Source organism: Poecilia mexicana, unplaced genomic scaffold (assembly GCF_051168715.1).
Source record: "Poecilia mexicana isolate PSO_F unplaced genomic scaffold, ASM5116871v1 scaffold_16, whole genome shotgun sequence".
Classification (NCBI taxonomy): Eukaryota; Metazoa; Chordata; class Actinopteri; order Cyprinodontiformes; family Poeciliidae; genus Poecilia; species Poecilia mexicana.
Window position 1 is genome coordinate 9,934,963 of NW_028263385.1, and position 19,736 is coordinate 9,954,698.

At 35.4% G+C, this 19,736-nt stretch overlaps 1 protein-coding gene across 1 annotated transcript in view; it reads right to left on the reverse strand.

Moving 5' to 3' along the window:
* LOC106916626 (mannosyl-oligosaccharide 1,2-alpha-mannosidase IA) overlaps positions 1-19,736 on the reverse strand; it is a 200,198-nt gene that overhangs the window by 5,400 nt on the left and 175,062 nt on the right. Inside the window, exons 5-9 of the mRNA XM_014985029.2 lie at positions 14,274-14,368; positions 9,463-9,586; positions 8,562-8,655; positions 7,357-7,472; positions 4,300-4,519 (exon numbers count right to left, since the gene is read on the reverse strand). Coding sequence (XP_014840515.2) covers positions 4,300-4,519; positions 7,357-7,472; positions 8,562-8,655; positions 9,463-9,586; positions 14,274-14,368 — 649 coding nt within the window. The remainder of the gene's footprint in view (positions 1-4,299; positions 4,520-7,356; positions 7,473-8,561; positions 8,656-9,462; positions 9,587-14,273; positions 14,369-19,736) is intronic.

The window sequence follows — 19,736 nt, forward strand, 5'->3', positions numbered from 1 at the left end:
AAAACTTTGTAAATCAGAAATCTACCACAACCTGCCAGTGGAGCTTGGAACAATTTAATTCTAAACATGTTTTTTTTTTTTTTTTCCTAGAAATTAATGTGTTATTTAGCTGTTGAAGCTCAACAAAGGACTTCTTCCAAACAAATACTTGAAAGAACACAGCTCCAATTTGATCTATATTTTGCAGAGATGGAAAAAAAATACCTACAGTCATTTTGTTCATAACACAGAGGTGTATGCCTATATTTAAGCATGAATGTCCTCAAATGGCTTTGCTACCTCGACTGTATGTATTTGAATACTGACAAATATAAAACTCACAGCAATCTTAGCTGCAATCTTTCTGCGCATGGTTTGCAAGTTCACCCCAAGCTAAGGTGATTTTTTTTAATTTATTTTATTACTCCAGGCACAACAGATTTTTCTCATCTTTCCTAAAAAACATGCATCAACAGCATTGAGGTATTGTGCCAGATATTTCTTCATGCCCTCAGGTCTGCATTTCTAGACACACGTCTTGAAGGTGAGTGCACCAGATGGCAAAATCCCATCAACTGTCTTTTCCGATGCGGAAGAGTGGCAACTCTAATCTAAGGCACCCTGTGCTCCTTATCTTATGCCTAATTATCAATCCAGCCTCATTTCAGAAGAAGCTAATTTTAGCTGTATTTATTAAGGACCTCATTCCTTTTTACCATCTATGGTTTATGACAATAGATAGGAGGTAGATCAAAAATAAACCTGCACTTTTGGCTGAATTCCTGCTTTAACCATGACAGGCTGATCCAAACAAACATCACCTGGAAGATGTCTTTGCTAAATATATTAGATATTTGTGAATATACATTTAATCACAATAAAAGTGTTCTGTATTTATTGTAACAAAGTTCATTTTTCTAAAGTTAAAGTTGCTAATGTTTTTTAGTGGTTGGTTACTGCTGCAGACGCTGATCTGGTCTGCCTTTCAAGCTGCTGCTGTATTTCACCGTTTCCTTTTAACAACATGCTGATATCCTCCTCCTCTTGCTCACTTCCAACTACATTATTGCAACACTGTAAAAAGTATTTTTCTGAAAAGTTTCACCATGGCTTTTAAAGTATGCTTGTTTCTTTTTTTTAGGTTTCTGTGGCTCTGGTGACCTTTTTTTGATGGTTGTGCAGATAATGGAGGGAGCAGAGAGTGAAGGAAATGGCCCAGGTGAGGACAGCCATAGACTGTGTATATGTGATGCATACCATCTTAAATTTTAACAATGATAAGGGAAATACACATTCCATAGATTTAATTTACACAGACGTTTATTAATGTATGTATTTACATTAATCTTGATTAATGTACACCTTTAGATAGAACCAATAAAAAGCATTTTAATATAGAAATATCAGCCTTTATCATGAATGTCTAATGTATACTAAATATTTGGCTGGGACTTCTGCATGAATACCTGGATCTTTGAGACAGAGCACGGAGGCTCTGCTGACGCGTTAAGGAACCCCAGTTTGGTTTAAGCGGTTTTCATCACATTTGCATTGCTGGGTCTAGTGTCTTCCTCTTGACAATACCTCATATTTTCATTACGGTAAGCCATAATCACCTAATTTAACAAGTGCTGGAAATATATCACCTTGTGTTATGAATGTGTAAAACTGCTAGACAAGTTTGATATGCATAGAGATGGAAATGTATATCACTGTTATCCTTCACCTCATAAGATTTTTTTTTTCACTTTAAAAGTGTATTAAATAAGTTTTATTGTGTTGCTTAGATTAGATTAATCTTAAAAAAAAAAACTCTAAGAACATTATCAGTGTCTCACAATTTGCTATTATCCTTAATTTATGTAAAGCAATTTTGTATGTTTTGAAATCTTATCAGAATCAAGCACATATCAAAAGAAGCTCACAACTTTGCATTACGCATACTTGAAAATTCTCAAGACAATGGTTCAGCTGGAAACAATTTTAAAATCCATATTTTTAAAAACAAGTCTGAGCTTCAGACAGTTGTGGCTTAGTAACATGAAGTGGCTGTGTTTAAGTCATTTAGTTGATCGTAATAACTGCTACTTGACGCCAACATTTCCTCTGAAAAGGTCAAGCCTGAATCAATCAGTGCTGACATACTTTGTGATAAATTTAAAAGCTTTAATATAAACTATTAATATTTCCAACCAAGAATGAGAAGTTGGTTTTATGTTCATTTTCGCACTAGGTCCTCTTACCAATAAAGCGCTCTGTTTATTGAAACCTTCTCTCTGAGATCGATCTTTCCCTCTCTTTGCTGATTTTTGCCTGTCAGTCGTGAGTTGCGAAGCTGACAGAGATTTAGAGGAGCAGCAGTAAGCCTTCATGGTATCAGAGTTTGAACACAGATGCATGTCAGCCACTCTGCACAAATTCAAATCTCTCTTCTCTCTTTGATGCTGTCTGCTAATCCAAAAGATGCTAAGCACCACCAGAGCCCAGTAAGAGAACCTGGTGGATGATCATGAAAGAGAAAGCTGGAGAAGCCTTTCGGATCTGAACATCAAAATTATTCAAAGTATATCATAGAAACTGTTATATGATGAGTTAAATTAGCTCATTGCTGTAGCAAAAGTAGAAGATGAATTCATTAAACCTAACAGTGGGGAGGAAAAGCTTAAAATTTTTGCCAAAAGTAGAACAGATGCCAGGGAAGAGATAAAACAATACTCTAAAAATCAGATGGTATACATAATTATTTTTCTTGTTTTCATTTTCATCCTGACCAAATGGAAGTTTTTTTTAATAAAGTTTACTCTCTGTCTCAATTAATTGCCTTTTTTCTACTTCCTCAAATACACAACTGGGATTTTTATTTCAAACACCAAGGCTATACTTCTGTGGCGAGACATAAATTGCTCCGTTTTAGACGTGACCTTTTTTCTATCTCCTGAGGTGCAGCCACACAGAGAGCTTCTTCATTTCATTGAGGATAAAAATTAAAAAGCCTGAGGCCCTTTTAATTTCCAGCATTGCTTTTCTAAACCCCTTTTCTTACCAATTTCCACATTAACCTCTCCTAACAAGACAGATTTTGTAAAATAAAAGTACTAATAAAATCTAGAAATTATGGGTTCTGGTAAATTAATATTGCATATCATATGTATGATATAAAAGCTCCTTCATAGGATTTGAGGAGTTAGACTGGACAAAACCTTTTATTAAGAATATTCTCTTCCACACTGTACCAGTGTAAACTGTGTTTTGGGAGAATATAATTTTTTTTTAAATATTTGCCAAAGTAAGATAAGAAAAAAACCAATATGTAGCTAATTAGCTCTTCTAACCTGACAAGCTGATGGTAAATAATGGAGCAAAGTCTGGTAGAAGGTAAAACCCATGAAAATGAAAGAAATAAAGTATGAAGAAACTTTAAAATATGGCTTCTTCCCACCTTTTTCACACAGATGCATCTCAAGGAAGAAGAATGATAGAATAGGGAATTAATCTTTGTAATATAACTATAGATAGATAGCTTTAGCATGTGTTCATGTGGTAACACTTTATTTGAAGGGGGTTGAATAAGACTGACATGACGGTGTCATAAACATAACACCTGTCATGAACATGAATAAGCCTTCATGAATATTTATGACTGTTGTCATAAAGCGTCATTCGGTAAATTATGACACTTTTAATACAAAGTTGACATTATTCAAAATGTCTTTGTTATGACAACTTGACATTAACCAATAAATCATTACTGATATAAATTTGTTATAAAAGTATTACTGATTGCACTTTAAAAATTAGGTAACTTTATGTTATTAAAGGTAAAGTTTAAACAGTAATGATTTCTTGGTTAATGTCAAGTTGTCATAACAAAGACATTTTGAATAATGTCAACTTTGTATTAAAAGTGTCAATTTACCGAATGACGCTTTATGACAGTCATAAATATTCATGAAGGCTTATTCATGTTTATGACTGTGTCACGACAGTCTTATTCAGCCCCCTTCAAATAAAGTGTTACCATTCATGCTAATGCCAGTGCTACCACTAGCACTAGAGATGGCAGTAGCATCACAGACTTATTAGTCTTTAGCATAACTATGTAGGCCATAACAATCTATGTATTAAAAAAAATGTTTATTTCCTGCAAGCCATAATCATCAGAAATAAAGGCCTGAAATGTATCGCATTCTGCTTTATGACCTTTAAATGCCAGGTTTTGAATTATTTAAAAAATCAAGTTAAAAAAAATTCCAATTTACTGAACTGCACCTGTACGTGCAGATCTTTTCTCATTGTTGACACCCCGACACGTCTACTTACTTGAGCGAGTGTAGCTCTCATGGCATGTGTGAGTGATCTCAGCAGCGAGGTCAAGGTAGTGCTGCCTCTTTTCTGTTGCTCCATCATCAGCGCCGATGCCAATCATGCCCCCAGAGAAGCAGGCCAGGTGACCCATCTTGTGGTCCAGGATGCCCCCCCTCCACTCTGCCATGTAGGTGAGGCCACCTGGGGACTTCTGAACCAGGTTAGCTTCAATCGCCTGCAGTACCAAACAGAAAGGAATAATATTTTAATCTTTCAGAGTGCTGGCTATGAAATGAGAAACCTTGCTGCAGATTCTACTCAATCCTAATCAGCAACCTTCAGATCTCACATCTGCTTTTTTTTTTAATAGGTTCACGGAAGGAGCTGATATTCACCTGAGTACTTTCTATCGATTCTACGATTGAAAATAAAATGTTACTTGCAGTGATAAAATATAAACGGCAGTCAAACACTAATAATTAGTTTGGTAATCGCCCAAAAGTCGATACAGATGTTTAAACAAAACAGCAAAGGTGTGTGTAAAACAACCTTGTAGAACTACAAGTAATTTACTGGTTTTACAGCCGTGCATCAGATAAACATGAAGAAACTGTGTCTAAATCCTTATTGATGTTAAGGTGTCAATAAGCCAAGCTAGAGAGAGAGAACGGACATGCTGCAGGCTTTTGTTTTATATAGATTAGATCTTTGAATCCATGACGATAGGAAGGAATTACTAAATGAATCCTCACTTGTTCACCAATAGATAGATTTCAGAGTTCTACCAGAAATGAAGAACATTAATTAATTATTAACATTATATTTTACCGATCTATAGAAAATAAATTATTTTGTTTAAAACATTGTTTTTCCTCCAGCTGTTGCTTTTCAGTCTGTAAGTTTACTAAAGCAGACAATATGAGGATTTTTTTGCAAGTCTCTTTACAAAGTTGACTAACCAGCAGCTCAAGTTGAGGCTAAATACAGGTTTATCATTTTGGGGAACAATGCAATAACTTACGTTAAAGAAGCTCCTGGAAAGAGAAAACTTAAATTTAAATATCTCCAGAATGTTTTGTCTCCATATAATTAATTGATAGCAAGCCCAGTTTCATAATTGCAAAACTGTTGCATGTTGTACATGATAAGAATGCTGTAACAAAAATGTAGTTCTGGAAATGGAAAATACATTAATATATGGAACCAAAAATTATAGATATCCTGTTTTCAGAAAGTATATTTTCCTCAGGGTTTAGGCTAATAATTTCTACACTAATTAGAAGTTGTTAGTGGTAATCATTGCAGAGCATAATTGGAAAATGTTTTCTCATTCCACACTGTTTTAATTAGCAGTCCACTTTTATTTGAATGCCTAAGGTAATTAGCTGTGCTTTGCCCTCACCTTAAGATTTCTGAATAAACCTGCAGCTGATATTTAACACCACTGTGGTCTATGGCCAATAAATACCAAGTCACAATTAAGAAAGAGAATCCGTAATTAGTGGTTCAGCCTTTGGCTTGACCCTTTGATGATAAATGAGGAAGTCTTAATAGAAGCTTGAAGTTATCATACTGAATAGGCAAAGATTTTATTACTCTTTTTGGGAGGTTTTAAGATCTGTCACCCAGAACATGTTTATTGTCCTCTCTTTTTTGTCTTTCTGCACTAAATGTGGAGCCCAAAGGTATTTTCTATTTACTCTGATAATTTCAGCCAGTACCCACCATGAGCCTACTGTAGATTACTTGATACTGCATATTGGCCAAATGTTTTACTTTGCTTTCACTGGTTGTTATTAATAATAACTGACTATCTTGAAGATCCCTGTCGTTGACTGGAACCATTTTAAGATGTTATATCCAGTATTTAGCCTGGAAAACTCAAAAGCAGAATTTTTGGGTTAGCTTCAGCTAAGAAACACTCTCATTGTTGTTTTGGTGGGTATAACAACATTTTGTTTTTCTTGTTGGTGTTTTGGGCACTGATTAAAACTGAAAAACCAAAATCCTGTGTTAACTAGATTAATGTGATTTCCAAATTAGTTGACCATGGACAATATTTTTTTTCTTTAACTAAATTTTTGTCTGCTGGGTGAAACGAACATGTCTAGGCACCACTAATGAAAAGAACACTCAGTTATCTATTAACTGAGTATTTAAAATAGAAAATCGGTTTACAATACGTCAAGATATTTTGTGGCTTATTTAGGCTGTGAGAGAGTGGATAGTTCAGAAAGCAATAAGAAAGGATCAAAATGTACGGTTTCATCATTTTGAGCTAATATCAAGTCAAAACATTTATGACTGGGAAAAGTTGGGATTGTTTTGGAAGTTTCCAAACACTCCCAGAAAATAGGGATGCATTTTACTTGAGCATACACAAGAAGACTGCTGTTTTATTAGTGCTTGTTGCAAACAACTCTTATCATTTTGTCTCCATTTTTAAAAAGTAAAACTTTTATACATCTGCTGATATATTGCACTCACATATTTTGTATTATGCATATTTTCCTTGATATTAATAACTGATGACTGGTCATGGTGGAAATGCTAGGAAAAAAAATTAATATCTGTTTTTATCTCTTTTTATAGCTCTTCAAGGGAAATTGGAATCAGGTAAAATTGGTAACAGCAGGTTAAACATTTACAAGAACTGGCCAGAAATCAACCACAAAATTCAGTTTGCCTCCTCTTCAGCACAAACATGCTCTGTTTTATCAGTTATGTCGCCCAGGATGTAGAAGGTGTTTATGAGACGATGTTCTCAGGTAGGAGTACTTCCTGTACTTTTTGTGTTGCATTTTGACTTGTTGAGACAACGTCCTACCTTTGTTTAGCACAAACATTAGAAATACATAAACTATCAATGAGTTGAACACTTAACATTTCACTAAAATGGTTAGTTTTACCCTAATACCGCCAATACAAAGTGGTTAGGAGTTTGAGAACCTAATAGCAGCTATTTAGCTTTGCAAAAAGAGTACCCCATGAGCTAATTTGTACACTGAACTATATATAATATAAAAACGAGCAGATCTCTGTGTGTCTATTACAAGATAACATTTTTCAAACCTCTAGTGCACTGTAGTACATCTTCTTTGCTTCCTCGTCGGTCTTGTCTGACATCAGGTAGGATTTTATCAGATACTCATAAAAACTGTCTCCAAGGCCACCAATGGAAACATGGTCTAAAGAAAACGGAGGGAAAAAATTGCAGCTTTACAAACAAGTCCTATATAAAAATGTTCCAATCTTACAAAATTTATTTTGGTTTAATCATAGTATTACTAAAAAGTAATCAGTTTGAATGTATGTAAGTCTCAGTAGTTATATTTAGCTTTCATGATTAATTCATAGTGTGCTGCATCCTATACACTCCTGCCACCTATGTTTCAAATTAGTTTTCTCCAAACAAAAACCTTAAAATATTCAACGAGTCAATTTTCCGAAAGGAGACGGAAACCAAAATCAATTAGCTGTTCTTGCTCCTCTTGCTGTTCTATGTCAACATTCAATAAAATATTAAAGGATATGATACCATAGGAGTCTTTATCTATTCTTTCATGCTCCATTCAAACACAAATACCTCTGCAGACTCCTTCACAAGGTTATCTCTGTACCGCTGTGTCTGTCCTTGACACAGACAAACGAGGGGAGCCAGAGCTTATTTTTCCTTCTGATATTTATGTACTGTTCAGCTTCCCTGCATGCTCCTCCGCAACAATTAGCTGCTGTAATCATACAGATTAGCACCTTTTTCCTCCCAGCGTCATCGCCTTGATCTTCCCCACCCCCACTTCCTCTCAGGTAAATTGGAAAGATCTATTTTTACAAAGTAATTGAATTTATTATTATTCCAATAACCCAGAGCTATGGTCGTCTCATCGTCACTGCTACTCCACTTTGAGAGTGACATTTAAAATGAAAAGAAGCAGGCCGATGGGTGAATGACAGACGAGCACCGAAAAACGCTTTTGACATAAAAGGCGACTTACTGTCAGATGTGTGAAATTCAGACAAAGGAGTGAGAAAAGGTAAACGGTGTGATCAGGGATCACACTTTCTTGTAATTCTGATCAACACTATGAGATACACACCGGAGGTTGCAAAACCTTCAGAAGAGCTTGTCATAAAATCTCAGAAATTAGTTTGCCTTTAAGATTTGTTAAAGCTATTTAGAAGGTTGTTAATCTCAAAATTAGAAACATCATTACAGAAAATTACATAAGAACATATTTATTAATGTTTACAACATTAAATATCACATATACACTTACGCTGAACCCAGTTGCCGCTGACCGGACTGAGGAAGTTCGGATACAGGCCGTGAGGTTTTTCAATTTTGTTCAGGAGCTTCCTGATGCTCATCACCTGCAATAATAAGTCCTCAGATTTAGGCAGTGTGGCAGTTTCGGAAAGCGAAACACATAGTGGTATATTTCTAGCATTTATCTCCATTTCTTCCACCAAGCTCATAGCTAATTAAGAAATCTGGCTCTCCAGAAATTATCAAACAAGTTCCACTGCAAAGGTACGTAAAGCCACAAAAACTTGTTGCTTAAAGAAGTTTGCTGTTCATAGTGCCAGAAGCTTTGGGAGGTCAGTGAAGCAAAGCCCAAGAGTTGGGGGAGATTCACAAGGTGTACGCTACAGCTGTTGCTTCCTAGTGTTAAGTCGCTCCTAAACCAGAGTCAATGTCAGGAGCATGCTACCTGGATTAAAGAAAGAAGAGACTAGACTATTGCTTATTGGTTAAAGTCCTTCTCTCATCTCTCTCTCTTTTTTTTTTTTCTAAAGCATGAGTTCACAAAGTTTTCAAGGTCCAAGAGTCTAGAGGAAACTGACAACTTCAAATAAGTAATTTTGTATGTATATACGCTTTGGTGCCAATTGTTTAAAACTTGAACAGAGTCTTCTCTTCCATCAAGCAATTGTATCTCAATAGCCGTCTCCTTATGAAGCAAAGTGTAGAACAATGGGCTGGTCTTTGCAGGCGAGTACTTTTTTAAATTTTCCTGAAATATATTCACCTTTCGATTTTATTCTAATTTACATAAATTTACTCGTAAATTAAAAACAACAAATGCAGTCTGTAAAGATTGTAATACTGTATCAGCTTATAGTTAAGCAAATAACTTGAAACATAATAAAATGTTTGGTATATTGAGTCGTATGTACCTTCTCTTTGAAGACTGGGTTGTTTGACAGCTCTGTCAGATGCACAAATTCAAGGTGAAGGGTCCCGAACTCGGCCAAGATGCTGCTGCCAGCCGAAGCCCATCCCCAGCTCCAACTCGTGCCGCTGCAACAGAGAAAAGATTCAGACAAGATGAGTGTAAAGTATTGAGACTTTTGAACCACTAAGGCCTCAGACAAATTCAGGTTCAACATCAAGATCAACAAACACGCCTCCTCTGTATGTACAGGATTTCACTGAATTAATATGATTACGTCTCTGGATATTTGTTGGATGCATTGGTCTCGTAAAATGCATTTACTTCATGTTTGTTGTAAATTGGGGCTACATAAAATTATAATTTTAGAATAGAGGGAAAAAAATAGTGCTTTACTTAGTGGATGATTTGTGATGCTTCATTCAGTACCAGGAACTAATTATTATGAAGGCCAAGCACCTGGTTTTATATTGTGATAAACTGCAGGTTTTAAGCAGAACACAAATCAGTGAATTTTTTATATTGTATGATCGTTAAAACTAATTTTACACCTGATATATTTTTTAGACATGCAAAACATTCTGAATTACTATTGCCTAAAAAATAAACTAATTTTAAATCCCTGAAGCATAACTTAACATATGCCGGTAGCAATTAATATAAAGTTTAATAAAGTGAATTTGAAACTCATAATTTAAGTTTTTAAAGATTGGCCAAGAAATGATGAAAAGACATGCAGTAAATGAAAAATGTTACCAGTAGCATCACTTTGAAAATCTAAATTTATGTAAATGATTCAGTCAGAAATGATTAGTGAAGGCAGAGTGGACTACAGGAACATCTTGTTAAGAATATCAGATAACATGTAATGAAATGAGCTGGATTGTTGGGGGGAGCGAGGATATATGGAAGAAAAAAACCAGGGCAAAGGCAGACGTGTGACTCTGTGCTTTGATGAATGCACCCATTAAAGCTTTGTATGCCGTATCATTAGTCGTGCTGGCTCAAGTCATCTGTGATTCCTTGTTTATGAGGAATCAATCAGAGAATCTACACAGAGGTGCAGAACAACAGGTGCTGTTTGCAGAACAACGTGCATCACAGCCACAAATCCATCAATCTTTTTACACTCTTTAAGGAATGCAAGTTGTTTTAATAGGTATCCAGGATAAAATTTTAGTTTATTGTGGAGACGAGCCATATAATGCTATGCGTAAGGAGTTGAGAAAATAACCGATTCATTTTACCTAAACCAGCTAAATCATTTTCTGAGACTTCTTTAATGAATGATAAAGGCTAAAAATATAAATAAAACATTACCTAATTTGGATTTAGCAAGTGTAGAATGGTAAATCTAGATGCAGTTTAAGCCATTCCTGGCTGAAACTGATTTTCAATTTTCTCAGGGATCTGATCGGCCCATTGTGATTTAAACATATCCATTTTTTTCTTGTTGTGACAGAAACAGTTGTTTTGTATGTAAAAGAAAATGAGGGAATTTCAACATGATCGATCAATGTTTTATGCACCAAAACATTTGTTCCTAGCCTTTTTTTTTTTTTTGGAGGGTGGGGAACTGGTTTCCAATTTGAGTTCAATGTCCAAAATTATTGCACATAAAACAATTGCAGGCGAAAGCTGTTCTTTGTATTTCTGATGGTTTGAAACATAATACTGTGGCACATAGTACAATTTGTCTGGTTTTGAACATGTTGCTTTAATTTCTGAATGCATGACATGGAGAGAAAGGTGTCACATTTGCTCATATTAATAATAACGGGTAGCCTGGTTACTAACCCTAATGTAGTTTACCACTAGCAGTCCGATGTCACGTCATTCTAAGATCTTGGTTCTGTTTACCAACATGAATCCAGCATCATTAACATTTCTCATGGCTTAGTTTAAAATCCGCGTACATAAAGTTAGCTTGCACTAATATGAAACATTTTAATTTTAGCTCAACATGTGAAATAAAAAAGTAATAATAATCTACAACAGGCTGCACAGCAGAAGCCAGTCCTATGTTTGAATTCATATTTCCTATTTTTATATTTGCTCCATAGCTCCTTTTTGCTGTGTGCCCCTGTTCTTCCCTCTGAACTTCTTATTCTTGTTGGGTTTCGTCTGTTTGCTGCCGCAGCAAAGTGAATCCCCTAGCTGAGGGATAAAACAGGTTTATTCTATTTCATTCAAAACACATAAGAAACACTCCCTGTATAACTGAGGTCTTTGTATACGGTTCTACAAAACAATGTGGATGCATCTGTAGAAACTTATACGCATGTGCTCACTTTGGTTTGTTTTTGTGTGAATAACCAGCATGGTTCTTCCTGTCCATCTGTGCCATCAGCACATGTTGGTGATGTCTCTGAAATTAACTGGAGAATAAGGTAATTAAATCTGCCAGCAGCTGCCCAGTTTGGCTGCTAGTGTAATTGGAAGCAGGTGGATGACAGAGGTGCCAGGAAGTGTCTTATACGAAGATAAGATTAGGAGATGAGAGGAGAACGACTAACAACTGTGGGATTTACAAAGGAGTCAAAAAGAGATAATTCAATCAACCATTATGGAGGATTTTAGATGAAATCTCAAAGGAAACATTATGTCGCAAATTTTGCCTTGTGCTCATGCATGGTAAAATTACAACAGAATAATAACACTGCAAGAGTACAAGCTAGCAATCATAATTTGATTTCACAGCAAAAAAAAAAAAGGTGTTTGTATCAACCCTTACTGCTTTATCATTTTTCTTTCTTATAACTTTCTTCTTTATCTGATTTCAGTTTTACTGTGAAAATAGCAACATCTCCACCGTGGTACAAAACATCCTAAACTCAGACAGCAAAAGATGCAAAGTAAACAGCTTGGAGTTGTTCTGCGTGACAGAGGCATTAACACCGTGTCAATAAAGGTTGAGATTAGAAAAGCAATGACTTGGAACAGATTAAAAATCAATAGCGGCCCTAAAACTATGCTAATATAATTCAAAGAATCAACCAAAGAACATGTAAACATAATAATTGTCAACCAGCTGTCATCTGTTATTAAACTCAGTCTGCAGTGAAGTCTTTGTGTATTTTTTAAGATTGATGTGAATATGAAATCATGTCACCATTATGCAGATTATAATTAATATGTTTTTTTCTTTATGGCCTTTCTGACGCTTAATGAATCAAACCGTCTTCAAGTGCATCTCAATGAATAAGTAATAAGGTGTAATAAAGACTTATTACACACATTGATATATTCCAGATGTTTACTTCTATTAATCTTGATGACAATGGCTTACATATTGAAATTCAAAAATTAATATCCTTAGAAAGTAAAAATATTACACAAGATAAAAAAGTAACTTTTACTGCATGACTAAACAGCTACAAATAATATAAATTGCCTCCTAGAGAAGCTGTCTGTTCAGTGATGAATAAAAGCATTATAAGGGAAAGTAATATGGAAGAAAAAAGTCTAGAAGACAATATCGTCCAATCAAGAGTTTGGTAAATGTTCCTGAGGTTTGGAGTGCAGGTGGAGTCGGTGCTTTCAAGAGCTACTCCACTCAGACATTTCCAGAACATGATCAGTGGTTGTTGTACTCCATTTGTTAAGCCACTCCTAAACCAGAGACCATGTCAAAAGCATCCTTCTTGGGCTAAGGGGATAATAATTTTGCTTAGTGGTTTAAAGGCCAACAGTTAATTTGACTTTTAATTTAGAAATTAAGATCCCAGAGTCTGGAGAAAGAGAAACGGAACCAAAGTTACTTGAGGGCAAATGTGAAGCTTCCACAGTTGGTGATAATTTGAGGAAACCAGTCATATGCTGGTGTGTTAGTGCCCATAAAGAATCTATTGAGTATCGTCAAGAGAAATATTACAGACACCAGACCCAATAATGTAGACAAGATAAAGCCCCCGATTAAAACTTCTCAGACTTCTGTAACACTTCAGTGGAAGCAGTGGGGGATCATCGCATGTCACACCACAATGATGCAGTAATTCATACAAACGAGTCAAGTGAGTGAACATAATCTACTGGTCCTACCTAATATTAAAATTTTCTGGGAAGCTGAATTTTAGTTGATCATTAGCTGTAAGTGGAGCTGGGTATTAACTAATTGCATTTACTTAGTAGCATTAAGTTGAGTAAAAAAAAAAAAAACTTCTATTTTTTTCCCTACATGAATATAATATCAAGTAACCATATTCTTGTTTGTGTACAATTCAAGCCACGCATCCACCTTTAATTACTTCTCTAAAGCAGAGATATCTGTATTTGGTGGGACTTTTGGTTTTATACACCAGCTTCATTTTCCAATGTAATCTTCTATCTGTTGGAAATGTTCTGCCATCCAGAGGTTTGGTGAATATACATTAAACATTAGGCATTGTCACTACAAGTTATTTTCCCTAATTAGTTCAGTACTTGGTACTTAGGGGGCATTTTTACCAGATACCTTTTTAATCAAGATTTGTTAGGATCACTTTTTCCTTATTTTATTTATGCATGCGATTGCTGAAGTAGTTCTGCACTAGATCACAATTTTTGGCTTTTCTCCCCTCCTCGAGCTATAAGACATGATCATCAAAATTACCAGAAATAAAAACTTTAACCCAAGGTTCTCTAGGTTCAGTAATACTCTAGGTTGAGATGCACCTGTAGAATTTAAAATGTGGTTTTTCACTTGTATCAAACCTTGTCCTTCTCTATTAACTACATTTTTCATGAATAGACTCAGGCCCTGACTGATGCTAGTTTTCCTAGTGGCTTGTTGAAGATGAAGGGCAGTAGGAGGTGAAGACGGATGCTGAAACTCACCTTCCCAGGTTGATGACTCCTCTGGGGATCCCTGTTGGCGTATTAAAGGCAGGTAGCAGCTTTTCTCCCAGCTCCACCGCTTTATTTCTGAAAAGCTAAAAAGAAAACACAAAGGAAAGCACCTTGGTGAGCCGACCCACACATTTACAAGTCTCATAAAAAAAATATCAATATGGTTCTCAAAGAATGAAGACTCATGGTGGCAGAGTGAGAATCAAAAGCTTTGAGAAGATCTCCCTCTAGTTTTACCTTTAAAGCTAATTATTTAAAGCCTGATGCAATAGAACACAGTGAGGAGTAACCGAATGAACGTCGTCTGTAGCAGTCGTCTTCCTAATCTCTACTGATACTAAGACTGAGGTTGAAGCAATGTTCGTCAGATCATTAATATGCTGGGTTGTCAGTCACCAAATCTCATTTTGCTTGTGGGAATGATGAATAAGAAGAGCAATACATTGAAATCCTGACAAAGAATGAGACGTCTGAAGAGATTCAAAGACAGCTAAGGTGAAAAAGAGAAAAATTCATGCAACAGACAGAAAAAACCCCCAAAGAGGACGTGAGTGAGGAGAGCCATGTACGCTGCGTGAGAGGGGAAAACAAAGTGTCGACATGGAGAATGCAACAAAAATGTCGAGCTGTGACTCAGCAGAAAAACTGAAGAAGAGGAGGAGAAAATTGAAAAAATTAATTGCAGCCAGATGGGAGGAAACCACTGACCTTCAGTATAAGGATTGTTATTATGGTACAAGTAGCTTTTGCTGTGTGCAATTTGTATTCTGCAGTGATTTTGATGGGACTCTGTTAGCTTGAGTGAATATCTAATACTGCAACACTATAGGAGCTAATGGATTCCGCTGTAATGTTAGTCTTTGTAGCAGAAGTGTTCAGGGTTGTGAGGAGAGCACATAATTCTACATTAGAGTTAGCAATTGATTCTGTGCTACAATTTAAGCCCCATTTAGATTTTCAAAATAAATACAATCAGCCAATAAAATTAATGGTGATACACTTTGTAATCATCGTTCTGCAGACGTCTCCTAATGGATTGCAGTGGTGAGAAGTGGCTCTTCAGGGTATTCAAAGGAGGTTCTTGTTATACCCAGAAACAACAAATAATAAAATAATTCTGCCACAATTTTTTAAATGTATATAAAAAATGCTCAGAGGTGCAGCTCTTGCATGTCTGCAAAACATGTACTACTCTGAGATTTAACTGCTGTATATTAGTTGATATTTAAGATATTTTCCTTAAATTTAAATAACGTTATAAGTAATTGATATTTTTTTGTTTTGCAAGCAACTTTAACACCCAGTCAGTTATTGGTTACTGCTTTAGTTCGTGGTGCTTACCTCAAAATACAATATAATTGGCTAATCTTGGTGAAAATATTTACTGAATTATATGAAACACGTATTTTTAAAGCACACTGCTTTCACTATCTAGGGTGACTGAGTGTAACATCACAGCCATTTAGAGGATTTACACCAAAGATATGTGGATTACAGAAACATACTCTGCTAAAAGTGATATGTTCAATTTCAGAGCATAAAGAAAAGTTTATTGTTCCTCTCACTTTAAAAGTCAGAAGATATAAAGTATTTTATTGCAGCTCCAACTTTCAATAAGTTTTGCAATGACTCAAGCTAATCGAGAAATCTCATAATCGTGGGTTAAAGTTTTGATGGTAAAATTCACATCTTTTACTATTGGGACAGGAGCAAGATGTAAGTAGCAGGATCCTCTCAGCTTCAGTATGTGCCTAATTTCCCCACAATGGAAATGCATAAAGTGAACATCCAGAGAGACACAGACTGACAAACATCACAAAGGTTCAGCAAAATATTTAAGACGGAGACTAGTTTGTGTTGCCAGAGTCTGTATTTCGAAGAACTGCAATGTAACTCACACTAGCACCAGTTCAACATGAATGGAATTGGTGGGCAAAAACACTTAGAGAGCACTTACACAGAATTGTGTATTCTATCTTGTAGCAAGCATAAGGTTAGCTTTCAATTTACTGTGTTCTTTAAAACCTTTCCTTGAGATTTTGAAACACTCAACCTTGCTACTAGATAGTCCTATACTGCTGCTTTCAGACACAGAAATAAACAGTCTTGAATAACAGAATAAATGTATTCCGATTCATGCATGGAAAGTAATGAGCAGACTGCTTTTCAAGCTGCATGGGGTATTTTTTATATATATATATATATATATATATTTTTTTTTTTTTTACTTTTCACAAAGTGCTTACAATAATAGTCATACAGACACTGTCACAGGTGTTTATACAGCTCTAAACACAGGGGACCATACTGAACAAGCTCTTTCAGTAGACTCAAACATTTCAAAGAGCTCAAACATAAAATTATAAAACTATGGCACTCCTAAAAATGGGCTTTTAGTGTTTGCCAAACAGAAGAAAACCTATCAAGGATAAAAAACTGGTAGTAAATACTTATTTTGCAGCTTAGACGATGACATTATACATATAAACTAATTTCTAGCTAACAAAAAATAAGATTACTGAGAAATTATTTTGAACCAAACACATCAAGAAACATTTACAGGTAAGTTATTGAAAAAAAAATCTTACTTGTGACCACTTTTCAAAAATAGGTTTAAAAGTTTCAGCCTAGATTTATTTAGGTGCCCCTCTGCAGCTTTTACAGAAGAACAGAGAGCATCCACTGTCTTGATGTGCACAACTAAGGTTTTGTTTGCTGGTCCTCTGTTCTATCAAAGTGAACATTAATGACCCACCGCCCAGCCTCATTTCTCTTTATTTGTCCTTTTCACCACCGCCGCCTGCTGCTGCTTCACCAACACACAGATTAGTAGGTTGTATGTTTATCATGAACTTCATCGCTGTAATGAAGTTTTGTTCTGGCAATCATTTACATTTAAATAAACCGCCTCTGCTACATTAAGTAACAGACAGGCATAAAAGAAACCTTACACTCCATTTATTCTTGTTAGCTGGTTTATAAATTAGTTGATTGATTACAACAAAACCCCTTCATCTGCTATCTGCTCTGTGATTTACTGTATGCAGCACACATGCTAAGTGAAACGTTGTGTCCATAAATCAGTCTCTTAGACAAGCTGGTGGCCTCCTTAGCCACAGTGATCCTCCTCCATCGCATGGCCTTCATTATTGAGATGGCACTCCAAATGCATTTTACGTGTTTGCACCTCCTACTTGTCCATTCAGGAAAGCTAGACTATTTATACATTCCTGGGATGGATATTTTTATTTTTAGCATTCTCACCCTGTCTGATGAAAGGATGGAGAACCTCTCTAAAGAGCAACATTGATCGAATCAGACAGCCGACGGGTCGCTTTCTTTTCTTTTAGTTGAAATTCACAGTAGGTTTGTGGATGGGGGCTCGACACAAATGGCTCTTCTATCAGATCCTAACTGCCAAAAACACTCATCGGGTATGCATGTCATCTCTCCCACAACAAACATCATCAGAGTCCACAGAAGTGAAGCTTTACTTTTTCTGACACTCCTATTCACCAGTAAAACCTCTTCAGGCCTCAGAAAATGGGCCCAGGCCAACTTATAAACCCCAACCTGTTTGGATTTTACACAGCTGAAACGCATGATTGTTTGACTTGATGGAGATTGAAGTCCTTAGATTGTTTTAAAAATAAAAGCTTCTAGGTGTCAGATATGAATGGAACAGCCTCAGCTGGAACTTGCTTTTACTGAAAATCTACATTTATATTAAACGGAGCAAAAATGTTCTGTTCTAGAAAGCTGGCTCTGTTCTCCACTCTGCAATACAGTTATAGATTTGATTATATCACAAACTAGAACATTGATTTCTTATTCACTATAGGTCTAAGTAGAGCATAAAAATAGCTAAATGTTTCTAATCATGTCCCAGTTACATAAATACCTAATTGGCATTAAAGGTTAAAATTAAGTGAAAGCATGGCTTTTTGTTGAAAGCATACTGCTTATGGCAATAATTGTATCTGACCTGTTGTACTAAAAGTACAATTGTTAATGTTAATATAAATGTCAGTTTGTATTATAATAATCCTTGATCTCTTTATTGTAAAATAGACTTTTAAAATTAAAGCAGCATTTTCTACTTTAACACCAAAAGACATTCTGCAGAAATGTCAGAAAATTTAATATTTCCTAAAGTGAGATGAGATTTATTACCAGTTTTTGATGTAATCCAGACGCAAATGAATAAAGCAACAGCTCATGTATCAAAATAATATCAGTATAGAAACAGTTAAAAAATGCCAACCAACATACCATTTAGTTGACTTGAAAAAAAAAAGTTATCTTCAAGTAACTCAAACCAAAATAATAATAAAACTCTGCTAAATGATTAACAGAAATGGAAAATAATGATATTCTGGATACGCTAAACTCCTGAAACGACAACTAGGAGTCACAAATAAAAACCTATTCCTGAAAGAAAAGTGCAGCCAGAACTAACTTTTAAATATATATATATATATATATATATATATATATATATATATATATATATATATATATATATATATATATATATATATATATATTTATATATTACCATATTAACTTAAACTAGAAAAACTGACTAGGAAAAATAATGACATCTATTCACACATGTGGGTGTTTATGAAAATTTAAAAGCAATCGAGTGATCCTTTAAATAGTTGTTAGAAATATACAATTTCCAAATCCCTGATATAAAATGAAAAACTATGCAACCATTTATTATCCAGACTCAGCATCTTGGTCATAAAACTACTGATTCCACTTTTTTTTAGCCTGACGGTTAGCTTATACCAGCAAGCCAATTCAGCTGTTTTTCCTCTATTTTATATTTAGGACACATTTTCACGTCTTAGTAGAGAGGTGACAGGCACAGAGAAACTGAAATGTGGCAATAAAATTGAAAAACTGCGTGACTGGCCGCTGATGGGTTTTAGAAAACGTAGAAGAGCTTTTTAGGCGACTTGAATCCGTCATTCACAGTAATACAGTTTCTTTCTAAAAAATGGGAGCTTTTAATGAGAGAACAAAGCTCTGTCTCTTTAATAGCTGGCATCACCTCCACTTTACCCACATTAAAGCAGCAACACATGAATCTAGCTGAAAACCTGATCTGTTAAAGATGAGAAAATGGCTGGTAAGCAACAACGGAAAGCCTGCCAACAGTTTGAAGATGTATTTCATCACAGTTTCAGAGGAGCGCATGAGGTCTCCTTGATTCTGTCCTTTAGTTCTGACAGCAAAACCCATGCAGCGAGCATGCATAATATCTTAACAAAAGCAGGTGTTTTAAAGCTACCAGTGTCAGCTGTGAAAGATGTGCTCTGAAGTCATATCAGGTTCCAGAGCTCTGCAAACATCAAAATGTAAAAAAATAAAAAAATCTGGTGCGTTATGAATGAATTGCTTATTCTGCCACAGAAGTAATGTTTTCTCATCAATTCCCCT